This window comes from Xylaria bambusicola, assembly GCF_022495145.1.
Source record: "Xylaria bambusicola strain CBS 139988 unplaced genomic scaffold F5B22scaffold_39, whole genome shotgun sequence".
Lineage (NCBI taxonomy): Eukaryota > Fungi > Ascomycota > Sordariomycetes > Xylariales > Xylariaceae > Xylaria > Xylaria bambusicola.
In genome coordinates, this window is record NW_025953592.1 from 213269 (window position 1) to 236326 (window position 23058).

Here is a 23058-nt window from a genome sequence, read left to right on the forward strand (position 1 = left end):
TTCTAATAACTAATTGCAGATTGCCAGATGCTAGTTCTTTCAAGGCTGGTACACACTTAGCCTAGAAGTTAAAACGTATAGTTCTGGTAGCTCCTTGGGCAATTCATCAACGGAGGATTTCACCTCCGTACCACTGTAGAATATGTTGCTATGAGCACAAGGATTTTATGTCTACTATGCCTCAGAGCGATTAAACGCCCTAACCCTTGAAATCTGATCATTGTCCGGCCATGACGCTCGGGTCGCCTTCCACCCAGGTAATGTTGGCACTCCAGTTGTTGATCTTCCATAGCTCTCCCACCTTGACCAAATCGCACAGGTACATCCCGCCAGAGGTGAACTTGTTGGGGCCGGGCTCAAAACCCTTGCCAGGACGAACGTGTTGAGCCAAAGCCGAACACGAAGCTTGAGCTGTAGCGGAGCTCTGAATAGAGACGCGGACGTTGCTTAGGAAGTGGGTGGTATCTAGTTTCGAAACGCGATCAAAAACCGCGGCTTTAAATTCCACGACGCCCTTGGCAGATGATCCGGGCATCTGGGCTGAGATATCAGGGGTTATAGCCGAGAGCAGTAGTGCCTCATCGGCATGGTCGAATGCGAGGACCGCACGGTAAAGCGCATCGGCAATGGCCTCGCGATCAGTGAGACCGCCGGCAAGGGAGGCTGGAAGTGCAAAGACCATGACGATTGACAACGGTAACTTGAGGCAAATGAAGTAGACGAGTGATCCAGGAGACTACGAAAGGGTGCTATGTAGATTGCAGCCAACACCGGATGTTGATATACCAGCCTTACGACATAGCTCATGCACAACCTGCTGGCGCCGTCCGAAATCCGTGCAACTTGCAGCTAAGGATAAACGTCACGGCGTGGTATTCACATGTTTAAGTTGTACCCAGATCATGCAGAGAACTTCCGTTAACTCCAAAGTCCTCCCTGGCTGCATAAACCACTGGGGAGGTAACGGTTCTCAAAGATAGTCTGATTCGCTGCGACACGCCAGTGTAAATGTGATGCATGAGCTGCAAGACTATGGCACAGGCATCTCGTCCCAGGCCATCAACGGCCCATTCAAGATATTTTCTGCACCCTAGGCTCCTGTTGACACCCCCGGGATCAAACGGCAGTATCAACAGCAAGGTTAACGCGAGGCGAATAGGTTCTTGCATTCACAACTAATCTTCACTGGCCTTTGAACGATGAAATCCATGTTTGCCGCTGGAGCGTCTGCCTGTCAGGTAGGAAACGGAAGAGTAAGGAGAGGGGCGGTGGAGGCCCCTTGGGTAGCTCGTCAAACACACGAACGATAGTCTTGGCGCGAAGGATCCAGTCATCGAGGATTACATATCTAGTGTGCGTGAGAATACCAGTCGAACGAAAATTCCTACCGTCGAAAGGACATTGACAAGTGAGAGACTATGTGGTACCAAGACTACCGTAGTTGTGTTGGGGTCCGGCGATCCAGCGCATTGGGGCCGAACTAACTGTTCGGGCCATCAAACAATCCGCTTAAAGCTGTTATTTCCGGGGTTAACGGCAGGCAAACGTCCCGAGCAGGCAGTAAGCGATAACCATAGCCATAATTTTCGAATTATCGCCGCCGCCGTCGTATCCGTGTATCCCCGATATAGCCTTGATTATATCGTAAAGTGACGTAGGTGGTAGATTGTGGGTTGCGATAGAGAATAGCTCTCATCCATAGAGTCAGAAGGTGTGCTATTTTTGTAGAAAGGGGTATATATGTAAAGTATGTTATGAAAACGTAACCCGGATGCCTCGGGGAGTAGTACCGAATGATCTGCATGGGTCTACTGTGGAATACTCATTTCACCTGGTCATTTCCAACCCCTCAAGTATACCAACTGCATACGAGCAGACATTCCCAGATAGGCACCTATTTTAAACGTAGTAAAAGCAGTTATGGCGGCCGCAAAGTTGCTGAACTCTTTGCCCTTCATTTCTTGTGTACCTCTGGCTTTCTATCGCATCACGTTCTAACCCAAGCCCCAACTCGCGTCCGGAAGCGGTGAATATATAAGGAATAAGAAGACAGGAGCCAGAATACAGCGATGGACGGCACTAACCATTGTGAGTAGGACATAGTTGCTCAATATTATTGACAGCAATATACTGTACATGCTGAGCTGCATTATGATGGGATCATTCATTGACTAGCTTCCACTTTGAGCGACAGCGGTACCATGGCCGGGTCGTAGGGATCCAGGACCAAGCCCGCAAGCTGTCGGCCACCGTGGGTACAGTGCTGCCTACCCGGAGAACACCATGGCTGCGTTTCGGAGCGCCGTAGATATCGGTGCGGATGCGCTCGAGACCGACTTGCGGCTCTCCAAAGATGGAATCGTCGTATTGTCGCATGTACGTCACTACCCTCTATCATGAAAAATATGATTTAACTGATCAATATTATTTGTAGGACCCTTCGTTGAAGCGCTGTTTCGGTGACGCTCGTAAGGTGGCAGAGTGTAATTGGGATGAGCTGAGCAAGCTCCAAACACTACGGGAGCCAAGGCAACCCATGCCTCGCCTACTTGATTTATTCGAGTACCTCGCGCAACAGGAACAGGAGCGCATATGGGTGCTGTTAGATATTAAGGTAAGGAGCCAACAGCAACCTTTCTGGATACGGTTGTATATAGCCGGCCAGACGAGCATAGATTCTCACGTTAGCGATTATAGCCGAGCGACAACATGAACGAGCTGTTAAGCTGTATAGCGCGCACTATAGAAAGCGTCCCTACAGTAGGCCGCCCGTGGAACGAGCGCATCATGCTTGGTCCCTGGACTGTAAGTGCCTATCAGTTACTGCCACAGATGAAATGTCTTAACACAGCAACAGGCAGAGTGTGTGGCTAGTTACCTCAGACACCTACCAGGATTTCCAATTGCTCTAATCGCCTTCTCGCCGCCATATACAACAGCGATGCTACAGGTTCCCAACCTGAACTTCAACCTACTTAACTATACTTTCGCAACGACGCGTGGTTCGCGCTTCTTGCGTGAAGCTAAGCAGCGTGGCCGCTTCATATTGTCTTGGACGAACAATGAAGCTGAGTGGATGGCGCGAAGTCTACGCGACGAGATCGATGCTGTGATCACCGACGACCTTAAGAAGTTTCTTGAGATTCGCGGCCAGCCACGCTCTAAAGAGATGCAGCTTGTTGCTAAGTGGAGCGTGAAGGAAACCAGTTTCTGGATCCTTATTAACATACTCGCTTGGGGGTTTGAGACATTCTCAAGCGTTATGAAGGGCTCGCCACAAGCCCAGGTGAAGAAAGAACTAGGCGTTTGATACTACTTTCCTCGTGAACTTTTGTTTTGCAATTAGACTTTGAAGAGCCGCCTTGACTCTAGAAGTAAACGCTCGCCTACTTGGCCCAAGCATAGAAATCCGTCTCACAACGAAGCGACTCTCCTCAATTGACTTTGTAATATCCGATCTAGCTATTCCGCAATATTGAACGCCCATCTTGCTGCTCCATCCTGCAATCATCCAGAACAACTTGATGAATAGAGTCTCTTAATTTCTACCTCTTATCCGCTCCGCTATATAAGCATGCCTTGAACCCTTTATTTATTACTCTTGTTTAGAATACCGTAGCCTGCTGCGTCTCAATCATACTGGAGGTGGTAATGGTAAGGCATCTTTCATTGCACAGCCCAGATTAGTGTATCCAATCAGACCAGCAGAATTACGGCATAGGCAACTACAAACACAGCCTCTATCGGGTGTACCCCAAGACGTTTATTTTCTCGAAACTCAAGTCCTCTTCATGCTGCAGTACGTTTTCATCATTATCATCAATTCGATGACTTCGCGTGGAATTCTACTCATCACGACCCTTTACTCCACTACGCTCATAACATAAGATTCAAATCAATATCAGGATATAACCGAGTCTCGCTACCTCTTGCAACACTAACGGCCTCGATGGCTGATCCCATTGGCGTTGCGGGGACCGCGGTCGGGGTCGGTAAGCCACCCTTAGATTCATCTTCGTCCCATTTGGCAATTTGGAGAGAGTTGCTCCCTGTTTAGTATTAGTCCTAGGGAGACAAAGCTCAGAGGTTCTCGCTTGCACACAGCTCTTTATGGTAAATTGACGTTTAAGCTTGATAGTGTCGCTCGGGCTGCAGGTGTTTGGGACCTTGAAGCAATACCTCGACGACATTAACTCCCGTGACGAGCAGGTCACCAAGACTCGAAGCTACCTCGAACAGCTCAAAGAGACTCTCGATATAATAGATAATGCGACTCGGTCATTACAAGCCGCGCACCAAACTCCCTCCAATGTAGTCCTGTCTTGTCTTGTCTCTTGCAAAGCAGAAATGAACACCCTCCAGGCAAAGCTACAAGAACACGGACCCCCACAACAAATCAATGTCAAGGAAAAATTGAAAGATTTCAAGAAGCGAATTCAATATCCATTCCAGATTCACGCCATAAAAGAAATAGAGAACTGCCTGGAGCACATCATAGACAAGCTTTTGCTAGCTATACATGGTCTTGAGCTGTAAGTGACTCCGCAGCCGCCCAACCCAATAGTGATTTTCCAGGGACCCTGTACTAGCCTTGGAAAATGAGGCATTTATCCGGGTTGCCTTGGTTCTAATGTCAAGTGTCATTTAGTCACTCGCATCTGACAATCAGTGGGAATGTCGAGTCTCTGAACGATGCTATTAAACGCGAAGCGGCTGCGATTCTTAACCTCGAATCAACTACAGACACAAACAACAAACTCCTTACTGCCAATTCCGCTCAGCTAACTAATATTTCTATGAGTACTGAGCCCCTGGTACCCATGATCCAGGCACTCGAATCCAATATAGTCACAACTCACCAACTTGTTGATGCCAATGCCACTCAATTAACTAGCATTGCCACGAGTATTGAACCCTTGGCACCTATGATTGAATCACGCTTAATAGTGACAAGAGACCGCTTTAACAGGTTCGAAGATCAAGTATACACCAATCATTCTGTGGCCACAGATCAGCTAGGTGTACTTAGATCTCACGTAGAGGCCAACACGAAAGCTACGATGGAGATACTAGATCTCTTAAGGCATCTAAATGAAAATTCACTGCATACAAACCAGGAGCGTATCATAAAGCAGCTCGTTGTGTCACTTGTGTCGAAACCCAGTCTTCTCAAAGACTCGCATGGGTCACTCGACCTTCAACAAGAAGAGACATCAAGTTCGATCGCTTCTACAATCATCTCAAAGCACCCTAGTCCAGTAACGACAAGAAGAACGCCAGTTACATTCAGCTGCTGCAACTGTGCGTCGTGGCGCAGTGTAAATGAGAAGCTCACGCGTTGGCGCACGTTCTATTTTTCCAAGAAAACGACTGCATCGATGCACCGCCCAGGATGTCCACGCTACGCGCGTGAAGCGCCCGAGCATGAAAAAACAGTGGGAATCACCTACACCGGACTCCAGAGACTTTGTTCTGCAGCTGTATCAGTCGGTCTATGTCTTCGCTATGGTGCTGGTGGCGCTAGTATCAGTCCTATGTTTCGATATCATTATGTAGTGGATGAACGCCAATCACCGCCATTTCGTATGATACGTGTATTGCGCAACTCGATAAGTCTAGTGGAATCCCCAAATTCGGACAGGATCTTAGCAGCCTTTTTGTCATGGATCACAGTGGCTTACGACAAACAGGTCGCTTCACCACGGGACGTTACTATCCGCGGGGCATCCCTGATAGACTACTTATTCGAATATGTGAGGATCCTATAATAAACATCAGCGTTAATGTATTCAATTCACTCACAACTGACCCTGGATCAAGGCTTCATATACTGATATTTGGGCATATCCACCCTCGTTTATATCTTCGCTCCTCAACTTTGGCGTAAACGTAACACAGCAAGAGTCGGTCTTCAGCATTTTTTCCAACCAATACAGTCCCTCAGAAAAAGGTTTATATGTCGATGCTGTATCCTTGGTGTTGCGGGAATACCCCGATCTTTGGTATCGGCACAATGCTACAAATATCGATTTTATAAATTACGGAGATGCTATATGCCGGTCGAGTGAGTTTTCCGTCGCACTTGAAACAGATCTTGACCCGATATGCATCGCGTTGTTGCACCAAGACTTGAAGAGATTATCCGATATTTTGGCCACGATTAGTTCAAACTTTAGCCCGCCTGTCGCCCGAGACCTAAACATAAAGTCATTGGCCGAACTTGTCATTCGGTGGCCAACGGGCTTAAAATGCATCTTAGAAATGCGACCAGATTTTATGAACGTCGATGTATTAAACTCTATCTTCCGTTATACTATTACATCCAGCCGATGGAGTCTTCTTTCAGCTGGTTCCCATTTAGCAGAGTCGATCAAGACTCTGCTAGATCATGGGTGTTATTTGACCGAGAAAGATGTTGAGATAATCTTGGAATTTTTCATTGGCAAGAATGGGCATAACACTACCCAAGTAATGTTGCAGCACTTACGAGTATGGCGTGAGAGGCTACGAGAAGCTCTACAAACATATCGGCCTATCGACTCCCAAGAAAATTTATCACTGAATAAATCAGAGGTCCTTGATTCCAAGGCCTCTTATGCCATGTCAATTCTTCGATCAATAGGCCTAGACCCCTACAAGATGTTTGGTTTGCAACGAGGGGATTATAGGCTCGGTTCTTCGGAGAAAGAGCCCCGATCAATATTTCACCTAATCCATTCATCTCAGAATGCCCAAATAGCTTTTGATTTGGGTTTCCGTGATATAGATGTCCCATCTGAAGGATTTACGCCGCTTTGCAACGCATCTGGAAATGAACGCTTCGGATATTGCACATGGCTTCTTGACCATGGGGCAAATTACACCCGAAGGTTTCCGTGGACCTATTCATCACTGAGTCAGAGGCTACGCAGTGTGGATGCACCTCAATATTTGGTGATACATTGGATATTTAGGTGCCTCGGACGATATTCTGATCAGCTTTGGTATAGTGATGTCGATATAATCGGATATCTTACCAGGATAACGACGAGTGTGGTTAGAAGCTCCTGGGCTTCGTATCTTACGGAAGCTGACTGCTATGATGGATGCTCGGTGAGTGATACCCAGTTCCATCTTGTCCGTCTTCTACTCTAAGTCCAAAGTGTCCTTCAAACATTTTGTCATTGATTACCATGGCGCAGCACTCGAGATACAGCATCTGACATTAATTTCCTGCAGTGTGCGTGTCTATCAAGCTCTCAGGGATGCTCGCCAGTTGTAATTTCTCTGAATCAGGCACTTCACCATCGTTTTGGGAGAGACTTTAATGATTTGTTGGGATATCTTGATGATTTAATCGGAACCTCTGCGCAGTTCGGGATCACAGTAGAATCAATCATCCGATCTTTTACCTTCTGGCGTCTGGATATACGACATACCTGCTGTTGTTCATTTAATCTCAAAAATCCTTACGAGACTTTTCCAGCCGAATATGGAAGCGACTTTGATGAGTTAAGGGAAGAGGATCGAGGTCGCGTTAGTCAGCTAGACTCACTTGTTACGAAGTTTGTAAATGAATACCGCGATAGCGATTCATTCCTCAAAGACTTCATGAGTGGACAATGGAAAGAAGAGATGGACCGTATCGAAGCAGAAGAGAAAAGCATGCGATGGACAGCAGAGGAAGAGAGCATGATGTTATCCATTGGCGTTATCCCAAAAGATGGTATCGGGTCCATGGAGTCATCATGTAGTGACAAGAGTGATGATGGCATCGAGGATGATGGTGATGATGAGTGGCGTCAGCCGGAATACTGGATCAAGCAATTCGAGATAATTGTCAACGGGGGCTATTCAGTTGAGGAGTAGCGGTACTACTATTAGCTCAAAAACATATCTTAGTAGAATCCCGCTGAGACACAGGATCATTGTCACAGAACAGAATAGGGGTGTAGTACTAAACCACTACACTATCGCAAAAGATAGAAACGACCTTATCAGGTCGAGACCCTGCACGTCTACACTCATTATATGGTGCTGTGAGAATTGTTCAAGATAATTAAGCTATTCTAGGTTTGTATGTTCGTTCCACCACGGAATCCGAGCAGAAATATAAGTACCCTTGGCTGCTAGCCTCTCCATCTCTGTAAAAAGGCAACGGCAACAACTAAATATACAACTTAGATCCTAGGCTTCTGCCATGAAAGTAGGGGGGTTGGGGTTGAATCATTGATGTTATCACTGGAACCCTAGACAACAACCACCTTTTCATTGCCGAATACTAGCACCCTAGTGCTATATCTATCACTTGGAGACACAGCTAATCCAAAATATCTGAATTCAATATCGTCTGAGCATCATAATTCACATTATAACAATAGCGTAGAAAGCAATATCATATCCGTCATCCACGAAACCATTCACTCGAACAGTCGATACATCATAGGACTATTACATAAGTAAATCAATACCATCAAAATCCCCTTCCCCTCCATTCTTCTCTATTGTTAATGACGAGGATCCTCTAAATAATGGTACATGATATGATGTAAAACTTATGTCTTTATTTAAAAGAAGTTAAAAAAAAAACTTCTTTACGCTTGTTTCTCTTCAAAACAAGTGTCTAATGCCTAACAGGAATATTGATGAGGGGGTATCATGTGGGGACCCGAAGACCTAGACTACATAAAATATTCAGAGTCTGTCTCCGTGCATTCTGTCCCGTGTATCTCCGATTGATTGACCCGGGTCATGTCGTGTATGCCATGTCACCTCTGATTTATGTGTAATGTTCCTTTTTGAATAGAAGGACATTTATTTACAGTAAGGATTTTGGAAACAGAGTACGCTCCTATACAATTGGGTTCGATGGCGTATTTTCCTCTTCATGGCTCGGCCATAGTGTGCGCGTCAGCTCCTTCAGGTCTTTTGCGCCTGCCCTCGGATTGTGCGTGGTGGAAGGCTTTCATGGCATATTCGTATGTCATCATGGTAACCGTTGCTGCCGGTACCGCTCTCATCATGTTCACGCCCATGCCGGCGTAGAAAGCTCTCCAGCCTTCTTCCCTTAGTATCGTGCGGAAAGTCATGACCACACCTTTGTATTTGGGCTGGGGACTGCTATTCCGAGTTCCGTTGGTCGACTGGGACTGGTTTCCAGAGGTAGGCCCTGAGATCCCTAATCCTTGTAGATACTCTACACCGGGAGTCGGACGTCGCTGCGTTTGTAGTCTTGTCCTAATCACCTCATGCGGATATGTGGCTGAACTTGCCATTATTTTCGATAATATCGAAGCTGATAGCACCCCAAACCAATGACTTTGCTGACTGGAGTCTGTCATCTCTCCCATACCTTGACCTGTGAACTTCTTTCTTAGGTACTCATAGGCGGGAAATTGTACAGCAACGTGTGTGAGGCCTAGTAGCGCGGGGGTGAGGCCAGAATAGAAAGATAGGATCCCTTCAGATGAATACATCTTCCGCGCTGCATCAATTGTCGAATGATAATGCCAAGGAGAGTTGATAGTTGGTCTCGAGGTTGGAGTGTTACCTGATCTCGGGAACACTGACATCTCTCTATTGTAACCACTCGCCGATTGCGACATGAGCCGTGTCTTGATTACCCATATCGGATTGGTTACTACCGTGCTACTGGCGCCAGCAATAATTGCAGACCAAAAGTTGACAGCAAAATGGTTGCGCACTGTCGCATAGTAAAGTTAATGTTCAAACTCTGGTTTCAGACTCAGGGCTATGGCTTACCATTATGATCTTGCATGTAAGATTTGCTTTTATTGTAGACGGTGAACCATACCGCCCACGTTGGCAAGTAACCTAAGACGATGGGCCCCAGACCACGATACAGCCCGCGGAGGCCCTCTTCTCTCCATATAACACCTCCGGTACCGACGAGGCCAGAGTATACCTTGTGATGGCCGACATGCCTCCCCTTAGATACAGGTAGGAAGCCACCTTGAGCTTGCAATTTGGTCTTTATGACGTCGAGAGGGCATGTGACGACTCCCGAAGTGAAGCCGCCAACAGCACCGGCTAAGGCATTGAACTGTGTATCTGAAGCATTGGCGGCCCACCTTTGCAGCGGCGATGCGCCCCGCGAGTCGTAATATTCCATAGCGCTTACGGTAGACGAGGGGAATGAATTGTGGTTCCCGTGGATTTGAGAATGTTCCGACGAACCGGTGAACGCGGCTGTCGAGGAACTTGGATGGGTGAAGGCCCCATATTCCGTCGTACCGGAAGGTGAAGATCTTTGAGAATGGCTCTCGGCTGCTTCGCCGGGAGACATTCCCTCACGTAACTGACGGCGGTTTGAATCGGGTGTAGGGGGGCCTCTAGAGCTCGGAGATCGGAGGCCCTCTTGGAGCGATTGAAAGAGGGTCGGACGTGGTCGAAGCTGGTCGGCGGAGCGGCAACCGATATGCGGAGTAAAGGGAGCGTAGCAGTCGCAGGCGCAGCAAAGCAAGTCAGAGGCGAATCAACCGGCCGATGAGGTATGGCTGTTATGGCTTGTGACTATATGGGGTATGGATGGATGTGTTCGTGCGGTGTGCGGGGAAGGCCCTCGCAAGTGCACCGTCGACACGATAGCTACGGTCTGTTGGATGCCATTGACATTCGCACTGACAACTGGCTTACTCGGTACTCGGACTTGGAGTGGTAAGGCGGTCGGTGGTTGCGGGATCGTGGGCAAGGCGGCACGCACCGGCGACCGGAGAAGGGGGGAGAGAAAACAAAGGCGAGTGACCAGGTCCGACTCCACGAAGGGCCGAAAAGGAGCGAGAGGTGGGAGAGGTGGTGTAAGGTGGGAGTGGGAAAGGAAAGTGTGTGTCTACGCTGTGGTGAGAGGTGAGTGGTGAGTGGTGGATGGCGAATAGCGACTGGTGAATGGTGAGTGGATAATATCTAATCTATACTAGGTCGTCAACACTAGGTGGTTTACTAGCCAGGCGGCGGCGGCGGCGGACAAGAGAAAGAATATCGTGGACGAGTTGTTGGCCCTGAGAGCGGGTCTGCGCGAACCGGGGCTGCCTTCTTCTCACGTCGCAAGACGCTCTAGAATGCTATGGCCGGTAGGAATGATGAGGATGACGAGAATGCTGAGCAGACGGATGATGGAGATTGACCGCCGATATTGGATTCTGGCGGATGCACGCAGTGCGGGACCGGTGTACCTCAATGACGTGGGTGCAGTGGCTTCAGTGGTATGTATAGGTAATATGTAGCGAGCAACGAGATATCTTCGAACCCTGGCCAAGAGAGATGATCAACGGTTGGATAGGAAAATGAATAGGTAGATAGATGAAGGATTGCTCCGTTGAGTTGGGGATTCGCCGTACTACCGAGGTACCAGTCACTTTTTCTCACGAGATAATAATGATACAAGGAAACAATGTCACTCAGATAAGAAATGAGCACGAGCAGTACCTAGGTATGACCATATCTGATCTGACGTAGATGATGCAATTGACCGGTAGGTATGTACTTACATAAATGAAGAAGACGGGCCCCTGGTAGAATAACGGGGTGATCCGATGACTTCAATGTTTGGTCTGGTCTGGCTGCTGTCACCCACCTAGTAGGTAGGTAGTACCTACATGGACAGGTATTATTATTATTATCATATTATTGTAGCATAAGTATGAGAGGTACCGAGATGGGCTGTTGCGCTGCTGTTACAGCACTCAGACAGTTCTGACCTGTACCTGGCCTCACGCTGATCTGAGGAACGTATGAGATGCTCAAAATCCCCGCGCTGGCTGAGTAGACAGGGCGGCAGCAGATGGGACTGCGAGAACAGTCGACGCCTTTTAGGTCACTCTACATAGTCCACGAGGCCAATTCGTCTATAGCAAGATTCCAACGTTTATATACACAATTACAGTGAAGCATCACTTTCAAGATTATAAAGCACGCGAGAGGATTGCGTTAATGTCGTGATATTCAGGTGGGGATTCAGTTCGATTCGAAAGATGATAACGGACATGCATGCATCCAAAAATACATGAGTACCTACTTGCATTTCTCACGGTATCTACTAGTCCAAATTGGGATGGCGTCCCTTCAAGCTCGGAATAAAAAGGTACATGGATACCTCCCGGGTAAGCTCTGTGGAAGCTATGCTCAGGTCACATGACCAACTGACCACTCTCCTTCGGGTGGGCAGCGCAAGGAGCGATTTTGACCTCTACAGTTGGCGGCCAAAGCTCCATCGACATTCGATCCCTCCTCCATCGCCTCTGCAAACCGCCGACACCACATCAAACCGCCCACCATGTCGTACCCGAGTCTCGCCCCCTTTGTCATGAAGCGCCCATGGCTGCGCAACCTCCTCACGCCTCTTGCCGGCTGGTACAGCAATGCCGCCGGCTACCGTCAGCTCGGTCTTCGGTTCGTGCCACTCCGATAATTCCCTACCTCTATATTCCCCGACACATCAATTCGAAGAACCTAGCAATTGTACTTCTATCCTCTCTGAGGGAAGGAATCTTCTTCATATGAGGGGCTTCAACTGGATTTTAGGAGGACTGTGAATACAGAACAATGCTAACGAGTGATTTTTCGGTATATGCAACAGAGCTGATGACTTGATCGTCGAGGAGAACGAAGACGTCATTCTAGCTCTAAAGCGCCTCCCTCCCCAAGAGGCCTACGACCGTGTCTACCGTCTCCGCCGCGCCATCCAGTGCAGCGTCACCCACAAGCTGCTACCTAAGGACCAATGGACGAAGCCCGAGGAAGTACGTTAAACCACTCTACACAACCCATTGGGCGTCCAACCTAAACACAAGGACATACCGGCATGGAGCGATATTCAGAACATAAGAACTGATGGGCTAACCGTTGGTATGCGTAATCTAGGACGTTCCTTACCTATCTCCCATCCTAGAGCAGATTCGGGCTTCCCACGCGGAGAAGGAGGCACTAGACTCATTAACCGTCATCAAGGGTCACTAAACCAAGTCAAGAAGGGTAGATCAAAGAGAGAATCTCGCTAGGTCACAAGCAAACCTGATCTTTATTTTTAACAGCGTTGCAAATGAGAAACGCGACCATCTCGGGCGAACGGAGGAAGTAAGGATTGCTTCAGCCGAACTTGTACAAACAGTTACAACCCTGCAATAGAACAAGGCAAATAGAAGGAGGTCCCCCTATTCAACCATCTCCAAGGCTCTAGCAGGCCAATGGTCGAATTTCGTGTATGGTATACGGAGGGTCAGCTGTAACGACCATTGATTCACAACTTCTATGGTAGTTCCTGTGAATTCCTTAAATTCCAAATGTGTGAGAAGCGTTCCCTCTCAGATCACGACTACGCCCGCGGCCCATACATGCATATAACGCTATTTCATGTGGCAAAACAACCTCGCAAGGTTCGAAGTCAGCCCACCTCGCTGCTCATACAACCCCGCACCTACACTCACCATCCTTACTGCTATATAAGATAGCCGCCAGAGCGTAAAGAAAGTGAGAAAAGTGATAACTATAGCCAAGCTTCTAAAGCAATTACTTATACATTACTAACTTTCCATTGATTTAAATACTAAAGTGGTTGATTTATTAGTTGGTTAACATGGCAGGTTTTGGTGAAGAATTGGCAAGTATACCTAGCACCAGAGTCCTAATGTCAAGTGATGCAACACTTGATACGTTATGGTATTGCTTAACTTGATTTCCTATCAGATAAAGTTGGTGAGAAAGGCAAGATCTTTACTTTCCCTACCTTATCGTCTATTTCTTGCCTAACAACCCCCAACAATAACCGGACTAGTAAACACCGTAATTGGACCGATCTTGTGGTGAAGATATACCGAAAACAGTCATCAACTATGTATATAAAATTCACTCTCCAGTCTCTTCGCCATTCTTCAGAAACTAATCCCATTTACACGAATACAACAGTAAGCGATAAAATATGATGGATATATATTAGTAGTTTTCTTTTTCTACGCTTATACACATCACAGAAACCCGCCTGCGATGTTATCATCGGGGCGGGCACCCTTTAAGCTTAGACAGAGCCCGTTCTACGTCCCTTCCTCTATTAAAGAACCCCTGCCATTACTCCATCCACATAGCCAGAAGGGCTTCACCACCGTGCTACCGATAAAGACCAACACACACGAGGCCCGCAGCAACATGCTCGGGCTGCTGTGGCTGGAGGGATCCGATGAAATCAGCCAAGACTCATCAGCGATGCATCACAGTGCCAGACCGATTGGAACCATGACAGGCCTTATTCAAGCATTTGACTATGCAGCCTGATCAGCTTCAAAAAGAGCATATCCAGTAGCTTGCCAATAAAGGGCTAAGACTGTGCCTCGAGGCTAGTAGCAATAAAAACGAAGAAACCGTAAAACTTCCGCCATTCCCCAACTCCTCTTAGTCAGACATGAAGACGAAAAATCTAATGGTCTGTGCAATACACAGTGAGGCGCGCTTCGTATCTTCTCGTACAGTAATGGGTATGTTCCGAAAATGCTGTGTGAAGATGGTTTGCCCACGGCAGTCCGTGAGAATCGTTAGAATAAAGATGATAGATAGATGGACAAGAAGACGCATAACCATATGCGGACAATTTGTGTCGATCCAATCTAACTATGCGTTGCCAGGTTTCTCTTCTGTGTCGATGTGCCAGACAACGTAGTTGGGGAGACCAATGACCTCGTAGCCTGCCCTCTTAGCCATTTTGGCGAACCCTTCTGTCTCGGCTTGATTCTCGAACGCATAACAAGGGAAGTTGATGCCTATGGAATTTAGTCAGTTTTTGAAACAAGATCGATCTCCATTTACAACCAACCTGATCGATGAACGTCAGCTTTTACTAAGATGTTGACGCCACCAATACCGTCAAGCTCGATCTCTTCGAATGGGTCCGCATGTCGATCACCCATCTTAGCCATATAAGTTCTGCCAGTATCGTATTGTTTATAGCCTGTTACCATCTGGTAAGTATGTGGCACGATATTTCGGATCAGAGAACACATACCTTCAGCTAAAACAACATCTTTACCAAGCTTGCTCGCAAGTTTAAGTGCCTTGGGAGATTCAATCCACGAATTGTAATCGACTATCATGGGTTAGATCAATATAACGAACAATTCAGACGTATTCTCGAGTATAACTCACATCTTCCCTCAATGTCCCTATTTTGGTCATCATATCGATGGAACCAAATGTCTACCAATATTAGCCACAGATCTAACATATAGTGGACCGGGGTGCATACTCGGGACAAGGATGTCACGATCAAGAGATATAAAGTCCTCTAGGATCTTTTCGGGGCTTTCCACGATGTCAACATCTCGCCAATACACCCATGAGTGTTCTGGTTTCAGCGCAGAAGCGAGGAGATAGTTCCTGGCCCGGCCCATTGCTTTCCGCCTCGGCCCCTGAGCCTCGAAGCTGTGTCGGTCCTCGACGTTCTGGCCCGTAACAGAACCAAAATCCTTCTCAACGATGACAGCACTGTTAAATGGAATACTTCCTTTCTGCTTCTGAATACGTTCCAGCTCTGTGCCTAGCACAGCGAGTGTGTCATCGGTCGAATCTCCAACCAAGAAACCAAGATCAATCAAATGGTGAGGATACGTCAGCTCGACAAGCAGGTCAAAGTATTTGGACAGATAAGGCGAAGCATCTTTGAGGGGCGTCAGAATAAGAACGCGTTCTTGATTCTCGACCGCCTGGCGCGTGGAGTGCACAATATTGAGGTCCACATGTTGTATTGTAGTGTCGTTAATCGTGACTGGGGCATGGTGGTTGAAAATGACAGGTGTATTAAGATGAGCATTCCATGACTGCTGCTCATTCAGGGTCATCTCCATGGGTGGTTTAGATGGACCCCAACAATAGAAGCTACATAATGGCCAAGTCAGTAAGATGGAGGGCGCAGAGGCAGATGAGGCAATATAGGAAGAAAGTGGAAGATACCTTTGCATCTCACCAGCAGAGGAACTAATGCCACGCCATAATAATATGATTGTACCGGCAAGGGCAAGTGTTAGAAGGACCCGGGTCCTCGTCAAGAACAGCCATATGGCGCGAGTTGGGGGAAGCTGTGCCCTGGCAGACTTCCAGGTCATACCACCCTTCGGAAGAAGCATAGTGAGCCTCTCTGCTAGCCCGCGACACCTCTGTGTTATCTGTATATGAACGCGAGCTGATGTCTCAGTTGTGGCCTTCGTTGAGGATGCGGCGGGGAAGAAACTAAGTTGAGAGAAATTTAGCTTGGCTCAGTACGTGTGCGCCACGAAGAAGGGGCAGGTCGGAGATTTCGGGTTTGGGATTCGCATACAAATGCAATGACGAAAGTAGGTTTTACGTAAGAGCGATTATGGGATATGCGGGTGGACGTCGTCAAAGAGCGCAATGGTAAATGTTGAAGTTCGCAGAGGATGGTGATGGGCGGGTTATGCTCGTGTCGTCTCGTGTCGTCTCGTGATGGATTCGCGATGGATTCGCGATGCTGGGGTTGCGTATTACGACAGAATGCAAACTGGAGAGCTTTTAATAACCTGTAAACCCCGTGGTGGAAATTATGTAAGGGGAAAAGAAAGCAAAAAGTCTAGTTGACGAGCTCTATTGAATCGCTGTGATGTGCAGGCCGTTGATGGGTGAATGGTGGAATCTTATTTGACGGGCTGATCCGCCATGACAGTCGTAGGGACCGTAGGGGTACAACAACTGGAGCAGGAGGAGGAAGAGGCTTAGAGAGCAAAGAGGCTTTGCACATCAAAAGCGAAGAGGTAGGTACCTACTTGGAATGACAGCCCTATGCGACGACAGGCTCATGACACGAGAAGGCAAAAGACGTAGATATGGTAGCGCAGGCTTCCGAAGGGCGAAAGAGCAGCAGCAGGTGAGAGGGACCAAGGCCTTCGCATCTGGTACGGCGGTACCTGTTCTGGTCAGAGTTCTGGCGTCGGAGGGTAATGTAGCCCCAATTTACAAGTCAAGCTGTGTCGGTCTTGAGAGATTGAGATGCGTCCAGAACGCTGCTGAAGAGTCCAAGAGAGAAGATGCCCGTCGCGAAGTGGGTGCGGCGAAGCCTGGGCTAGCTAAGTGTAGCGTAGCGCAGGTCCTGTAGGCACACTAATACAGCACTTGGGTACCTACCTACATACTTACCTAGGTAGGTACTTAAGTACTCTGTATGCTGAATAAATCAGGGGAAGCTGGAGAAATACAAGCTTGCATATTTCTCAGTGGCCAGCTCATACGAAGTAGACTCCAAGTTCTCCAAACTCGCATTATATATATATATATATATCTATATCTACCATCTCAAGTAGGTAGGTAGTAAGTAGTGTTCAGGGTCGGTACCTCGCTGCCTGATCCCTATACCGTTTAACTTCAAGGTTGTTGCCGAATATATTATCCTTTCCAGCCAGCACGTACATGACATGACTATGTATGTCTCTACGAAATTTATATATTGAAATATGATTGGTCTTAGCTCATCTCAAGTATACCTACTACTACTATATAAATAGGTACCGTATATCAGATAGGCAAGTAAATAGGTTTCTTTACCCAGACACGTCCATACAGTGGGCACACACATATACATGCTGTTGGTGCGAATTACATGTAGACTTCGCATGGGAACGCAGGAAAGGGTTTCAACAGGATTCAGGATAGAGTCGAAACAGCCACCTGACATATGTCAGAGTATACGATTACCCCTCGTGATTAAGAAACCAAAGCAATATCTCTGGCCTCAAGCCTTCACAATGCGGTCGAACTAACGATCGAACTCCTGGCATTTTAAAAGGGTACACTAAAGTAACGTTAAGATACTTAAGGTCAGTGAGTATCACTAACAGGAAATATAGTCCTGTCTGTACCTTGAGCGGGTAGCAAGGTGTAGTCGCATTGCATATTTAGCTGGGAGTGCAACCGTATCTAAAATCTCGTGTTAGGCTGCCTAGCCGCCCGCCCGTCGCCATTCGGGAGGGATCTCATGCATTATCTAGTTCCTTGTCTCGGTAGAGAGAACCTCATATCTTTACCCTTGATTTCTGTGACTGATAAACGACCGCAAACAACGTCCTCAATTCTACAGTAGGTATTTACATGTTCAAGTACCTAACCCGAATGATCCATAGCGTCCTTTTCCATCGCCGATCCAGCAATACTTACAGTATCTGTACAGTACGCTATACTATTCGCATTCATTAGAAACGTCAGCAAGATCTGTGGGATACTCAGCTTTTAATATTACTGCCGGAGGGTTGGGTACGCTCCCTACAATACGGCAGAACTTTACACGGCCGCCTAGAGTCAGGGGAATTGCTTCACTTCATTATCCACCGCCCATCACCGTATATACACCTCTTACTCCGATGCTTATTTATATACCCAGATGCCTAGATAGTTGATCTGTTATAGGTACAAAAAGTCGCTGTGGTGATTGGATCTCTGAGGCGCACCATGAAGTACAGTACTTACGTGTGAGCACCTTCAACTATACTTTAAATCCACTTTATTTAAGCTTGTGAAGTACACGTGGTGATAGCATAGTTACAGCAACTAAGTCAAAAGAACAGCATTGATAACTAGGTAATAGTGAGCAGGCAATATTTCTCAATAGAGGCAACTTGAAGGCCACCGTGTACCATGTATCTATTCATATGCCCGGTAAGCCGAGTTAGATTGCAGGTAGGCTCGGAGTTTAGACTAGAGATCTCCAAGCTGACAAAACAAGGGCGCAACAGAAGCACACACTACAGTACATGGGAGTACCGTTGATGTCACCTAAGTAAACAACAACCTTCAATTAGCTGCTGAGTTTAGATATCTTAACGTAAGACTTCAACTACGTTCAAATCTAACTCCTACTCATGAGAGAGATGCAGAGTAAATAAAAGGAGATACCATCTGTCATCGTCCACTTGTTTATCTCCGCGGAAGGAAGCAACCTTTGAACACCGGTGTTGCCTAAGTTAGACCATTCTTACATGCCAACCATCGCTTCCACTTCGTGGTCTTTGTCATTGCTTGCATCACGGCTCGCGAATCACAGTTGCGCTACAACAACCCTTCTTTTCCAAGGCAGGATAGTTTGCAACAGCGGTTGCCAGCAATCGGGTTGGCGTGGGATAGGAACATTGAGAGCCGTCGGATTACGTGGCACTTCGAATCGAGCAGGGCTCGCTGTCTTCTCGTCTCGACATCATTCTATACAGCGTCGAGAACTTACACCTCTCTCTGCATCTAACAAAACATCCAGACCTAAGCTAGGTGTAAACATGTCAACTCGTAGATCGGCGCGGCTAATGGCCGCCTCAGAGGCTGAGGTCTCGTCATCACGTTCATCGGAAATGGTACCACCGCCTGTTCCGGCACGAAAGGGCCGCAAGAGGAAGGCAGAAGAAACAGATCCAGATTCAGAGTCAAATGGAGGAACACAGAACCCCCCGGGGGAAATACTCACAGCATCTACCAAGCGGCGAGGACAAAGGACCAGCACACCGCCTCCTTCCACTCCAACGCCGAGCAATGTGAAGATGATGGCAGAGCCTGCCGCCCCAGGAGTCCCAATATATGCGACGCCACCCAGCAAGAAGCCGCGAGCAGCAGCCGTGGATCGGCTTGCAGACCCGAACACGACATTTGCCACACTACTATCTCCCGAGACGTCGAGGGTTGTCATTAGCAAGAGAGCCAGAGCGCGCTCTCCCTCAGCATCGCCTACGAAACAGGAGAATGTCAGCATTCTCAGGGTGCCCGCAACAGCCAATGTCCTTGAGGAAGGAAACAAATTTCTCATTTCAGTAGACCCCCGAATGCGGCCACTGGTCGAGAACAACCATTGCCGGATCTTCTCGCCCGAGGGGCTAGCCGAGCAAATTGACCCCTTCGAGGCGCTCTGCAGTGGCATCATCTCGCAGCAGGTCTCGGGTGCCGCCGCGAAATCCATAAAGAACAAGTTTATTAATCTGTTCTACGAGAGTGAGGAAGATAGTCCAGAACCCGAGAATAAATCATCTGGCGCCGAAGATGAAGACGACGGGCAAGTGAAGAAGCGCCGCTTCCCAGTTCCGTCTCAAGTCGTCGGAATGTCTATCGAGAAGCTGCGCACCGCGGGACTCTCCCAGCGCAAGGCCGAGTATGTGTCCGGCCTAGCTGAGAAGTTCGTTAGCGGTGAGTTGTCAGCGGCAATTCTCGCCGATGCGCCGTACGAGGAAGTCATAGAACGACTGACAGCGGTCCGTGGCCTCGGCCTCTGGTCCGCCGAGATGTTTGCGTGTTTCGGGCTCAAGCGCGTAGATGTCTTTTCCTTGGGTGATTTGGGCGTTCAACGAGGCATGGCCGCCTTCGTTGGTCGAGATATTGCGAAACTCAAAAGCAAGGGTGGGAAATTCAAGTACATGAGCGAAGCTGATATGAAGGAGCTTTCAGATAAGTTCAAGCCATATAGGACCCTGTTTATGTGGTATAGTAAGTGTTTCCAAATTTGCCATACTCTTGCTTCAGCCCCTCCAATAGTCCGAGAGTCGAGTTTTCTAGGCCACAATCATATCTCGTTAGCCCGCGCATGTCATAGTACCTTATACTGACTCCTGACAGTGTGGCGCGTCGAAGAAACTGATATAAGCACGATGGAATGAAGTCTTAGGCAAAATGATGATGATTCGTGAAAGAACTTGTATCATACCGGCCTCCGGAAGATTAGAACTACATCTGGCCATATTACATTTAGTGGTGATGCCACAATGAAATTAGACTATATTTGCCGCTTGTTTCCCCATTTCCCAGGATATTCGTACGCCTAGAGCGACTGGACCTGAGATTTTCCCAAACAGCATTTTCGAATCATTAAGTTACTTGATTCCGTCTTGGAACTCAGTCAATCCTTCATTGTGCAAGATAAAACTCGCCTCTGTAAAGGCGAGTGCAACGGGCTTCTATCCCCTAAATAAGTAATTTCCATGCTATAATCAACCTCCTATCGACCATATGAGTACTACTTCATACTCAGACCATATGACCATGTAGACGGCCTATACTTATCCTGTCATCCGAATCGTAGTTGTACGTTTCGATGCCTGCCGTAACCAGCTAAGGTATGAGTATGTAAAATAAATCGATATGATGTCGCTTTCGATATTGAAGATCACGAAAGTGACGTAGCCGTGAGCGCGAATGACAGACGACGGATTCGTGTCGTTCAAAACACAGTAGAACGACGCAGCCCTTCTGCTGATAAACAGCACCATAATCTGGCAAGCAACGTATATGTTTGGGTACCAGGCGCATCACGAACTAATCGTGCTAGGCAAGCAGTTCACGCGCAACCTTTTCAGCGTCCCAGCCGCGGACAATGTGTTCGTGTACTACTCGGGATGCACAGAAGGTGATCGCGAGGGCGGGGCCCAGGCATATCGCTGCATAGATCTTGATGGACTCGTGACCAGCACCCCCGGCCTTCGCTTCAGACAAACCACCTGTCTGGCGTCGTGCTCGAGGAGCAGACTAGCTACGCACCGCCGCTGTGTGAACTCCAGAAGATCCTAAAACTGACCATAACTGCCTGCAATGGCCTAGGCGGCAAAATGGACGGTATCGTGGCGCGGTCCGATCTGTGCAAGTTTCACTTCGGCTACGAGGTACGCTTGACGAGACATACTACTTACTGCGCGGCGTCGAGTGGCGGCGGCGGTGGCTTTCCAGGCGCAGGCGGCTCACTCTCGCATGGAACACCACAGTGACGTCCAAGGGCGTGGCGATCACCAAGGTGTTTATGGAAGGTCAGAAGGAACTCTAAGGAACGGCAGATACACTTCAACCCACTCCCAATTTCAACATTCCGGACGTCTAGACAACGTAGAACGTGGATACGGCGTCGTGGGAAACGCAGGCCTCAGGTCTCGATGGCGAATGGATGATGTGGTACCTTCAGCTCCGGCACAAGAGCAACCTAGACGATCTTTCTGGCGTTACGCCCGATTAGTCGCCAGACTAGATGCCACCTACATGGCGAGACCGACAACTCAATCCCAGCGACGTCCTCGGTACGCTATTACGAGTCGGTGCGGCAGATTATGTAACGAGGCCTGAGCTACGACGAAGGGACCGCGGCCCTCGACGCCTTCCACCAGCTGTATGTACATCGTGTCCGGCAGCGGCGAGGACGATGCTCCAGTCTATACCCTAGAGATGGTTTCTGATGATAGGCTCCAGGGTAATGTTCCTTAGGGTTAGGCGCTGATTGATCGGGTCGGACAGAGCGCCACTCCGTCGGCGCTACACAATGCGGGCACCGGCATCAGCAAGCAGCCTCTGCAAATGGCCGTTGCGGCCGGGCAATGGCACCAGCGTGGTTGATATACCGACTCCTAGAAATAAAAGAATAAAAGCTTGACGTACTCAAATTTCCCGTGTACTAGGTCTAGTTAGCAGAGTAGATAAAAGCATGGTATCGAGGTTGTGAGATTTTGATATGTATGTATCGCTAAATCCAATTTCTGCATCGTGATACTGCATTCGGCTCTGATTTGTGCCACATGTCTACAAGCATAGGAAGCCTTGAGTATTTCGGATCAGAAGCGTCTTCCCGGGCCTGAGATGCAAATCCTCAGCTCCTACTTTTAGCACAGGTATATGTATAAGTACCCGTGCTGTAAATGAATTGACCTAGCGTTCGAGTGTGAATACCCTCAGCCAGAGAGGTATTGGCCTGCTTAAGGGACATGTAGTTGTGAGGACGATTTGTTTACATCTCGTCGCCTGTGATACCAGCTACTGGACGTACAATCATCGAACGCCAGACAAATGACGATCAGGCATGAAAACGGCAAATGGTGGTACCGGCTGCAGTTTGATAAACAAAAGAGGTAGGTAAGGTTGTGATGACGAGGCCGACGATTTCTGTTTCAAGATGCTGATCAAATGACGTGTTGGAACCCGAATCCTTTCCCGTTCAAGCAAGGAAGTTCCCAGCAAACGGGAGGCCTTCTCGAGGCCTTTCGGCGTCACTCCGAGCTAAGGCGGTGTTTGGGAGTATTTTCCTCGTCGCAGATCTCGGATTGAGACATTAGTGTGTACGGAATGGGG

At 48.0% G+C, this 23058-nt stretch overlaps 7 protein-coding genes across 7 annotated transcripts; 4 read left to right on the plus strand and 3 right to left on the minus strand.

Moving 5' to 3' along the window:
- Nucleotides 1-14: 14 nt before the first annotated feature.
- F5B22DRAFT_329078 (uncharacterized protein) lies at nucleotides 15-783 on the minus strand. The gene has a single exon (XM_047970791.1). The coding sequence runs from the start codon at nucleotides 680-682 to the stop codon at nucleotides 218-220; it is 465 nt and encodes a 154-aa protein (XP_047828391.1). The 5' UTR covers nucleotides 683-783; the 3' UTR covers nucleotides 15-217.
- Nucleotides 784-1794: 1011 nt separating this feature from the next.
- Nucleotides 1795-3767, plus strand: F5B22DRAFT_329241 (PLC-like phosphodiesterase). Its single transcript, XM_047970793.1, has 5 exons — nucleotides 1795-2088; nucleotides 2195-2376; nucleotides 2435-2614; nucleotides 2698-2805; nucleotides 2858-3767. Exons 1-5 carry the CDS (start codon nucleotides 2070-2072, stop codon nucleotides 3308-3310), a joined length of 942 nt encoding a protein of 313 aa, XP_047828392.1. The 5' UTR covers nucleotides 1795-2069; the 3' UTR covers nucleotides 3311-3767.
- Nucleotides 3768-3949: 182 nt separating this feature from the next.
- Nucleotides 3950-7134, plus strand: F5B22DRAFT_638062 (uncharacterized protein; the record flags this gene model as incomplete). The annotated part of the gene is made up of 4 exons (XM_047977535.1): nucleotides 3950-3992; nucleotides 4139-4532; nucleotides 4649-5753; nucleotides 5821-7134. 4 exons carry the CDS (start codon nucleotides 3950-3952, stop codon nucleotides 7132-7134), a joined length of 2856 nt encoding a protein of 951 aa, XP_047828393.1.
- Nucleotides 7135-8864: 1730 nt separating this feature from the next.
- On the minus strand, nucleotides 8865-10111 carry F5B22DRAFT_638063 (mitochondrial carrier domain-containing protein; the record flags this gene model as incomplete). The annotated part of the gene is made up of 2 exons (XM_047977536.1): nucleotides 8865-9682; nucleotides 9742-10111. 2 exons carry the CDS (start codon nucleotides 10109-10111, stop codon nucleotides 8865-8867), a joined length of 1188 nt encoding a protein of 395 aa, XP_047828394.1.
- A 1623-nt stretch (nucleotides 10112-11734) lies between these two features.
- On the plus strand, nucleotides 11735-13495 carry F5B22DRAFT_329142 (cytochrome b-c1 complex subunit 7). Its single transcript, XM_047970792.1, has 5 exons — nucleotides 11735-12079; nucleotides 12164-12387; nucleotides 12575-12737; nucleotides 12859-12969; nucleotides 13029-13495. Exons 2-4 carry the CDS (start codon nucleotides 12272-12274, stop codon nucleotides 12952-12954), a joined length of 375 nt encoding a protein of 124 aa, XP_047828395.1. The 5' UTR covers nucleotides 11735-12079; nucleotides 12164-12271; the 3' UTR covers nucleotides 12955-12969; nucleotides 13029-13495.
- A 1100-nt stretch (nucleotides 13496-14595) lies between these two features.
- Nucleotides 14596-16103, minus strand: F5B22DRAFT_638065 (putative ANP1 protein; the record flags this gene model as incomplete). Its single annotated transcript, XM_047977537.1, has 6 exons — nucleotides 14596-14744; nucleotides 14798-14932; nucleotides 14987-15067; nucleotides 15127-15177; nucleotides 15227-15855; nucleotides 15931-16103. 6 exons carry the CDS (start codon nucleotides 16101-16103, stop codon nucleotides 14596-14598), a joined length of 1218 nt encoding a protein of 405 aa, XP_047828396.1.
- A 2745-nt stretch (nucleotides 16104-18848) lies between these two features.
- Nucleotides 18849-20926, plus strand: F5B22DRAFT_329971 (DNA glycosylase). Its single transcript, XM_047970796.1, has 2 exons — nucleotides 18849-20442; nucleotides 20572-20926. Exons 1-2 carry the CDS (start codon nucleotides 18960-18962, stop codon nucleotides 20610-20612), a joined length of 1524 nt encoding a protein of 507 aa, XP_047828397.1. The 5' UTR covers nucleotides 18849-18959; the 3' UTR covers nucleotides 20613-20926.
- Nucleotides 20927-23058: the final 2132 nt, after the last annotated feature.

What these genes read in the sequence shown, in the direction of transcription:
- F5B22DRAFT_329142 (XM_047970792.1), top strand. Translation starts at nt 12,272, where the DNA reads ATGTCGTACCCGAGTCTCGCCCCCTTTGTCATGAAGCGCCCATGGCTG. An exon ending in TACCGTCAGCTCGGTCTTCG is followed by an intron (nt 12,388 to 12,574) that starts GTTCGTGCCACT and finishes TATATGCAACAG; the next exon opens with AGCTGATGACTTGATCGTCG. An exon ending in AATGGACGAAGCCCGAGGAA is followed by an intron (nt 12,738 to 12,858) that starts GTACGTTAAACC and finishes TGCGTAATCTAG; the next exon opens with GACGTTCCTTACCTATCTCC.
- F5B22DRAFT_329078 (XM_047970791.1), bottom strand. Translation starts at nt 682, where the DNA reads ATGGTCTTTGCACTTCCAGCCTCCCTTGCCGGCGGTCTCACTGATCGC.
- F5B22DRAFT_329241 (XM_047970793.1), top strand. An exon ending in GAATCGTCGTATTGTCGCAT is followed by an intron (nt 2,377 to 2,434) that starts GTACGTCACTAC and finishes TATTATTTGTAG; the next exon opens with GACCCTTCGTTGAAGCGCTG. An exon ending in TCATGCTTGGTCCCTGGACT is followed by an intron (nt 2,806 to 2,857) that starts GTAAGTGCCTAT and finishes ACACAGCAACAG; the next exon opens with GCAGAGTGTGTGGCTAGTTA.
- F5B22DRAFT_329971 (XM_047970796.1), top strand. Translation starts at nt 18,960, where the DNA reads ATGCCAACCATCGCTTCCACTTCGTGGTCTTTGTCATTGCTTGCATCA. An exon ending in GACCCTGTTTATGTGGTATA is followed by an intron (nt 20,443 to 20,571) that starts GTAAGTGTTTCC and finishes GACTCCTGACAG; the next exon opens with TGTGGCGCGTCGAAGAAACT.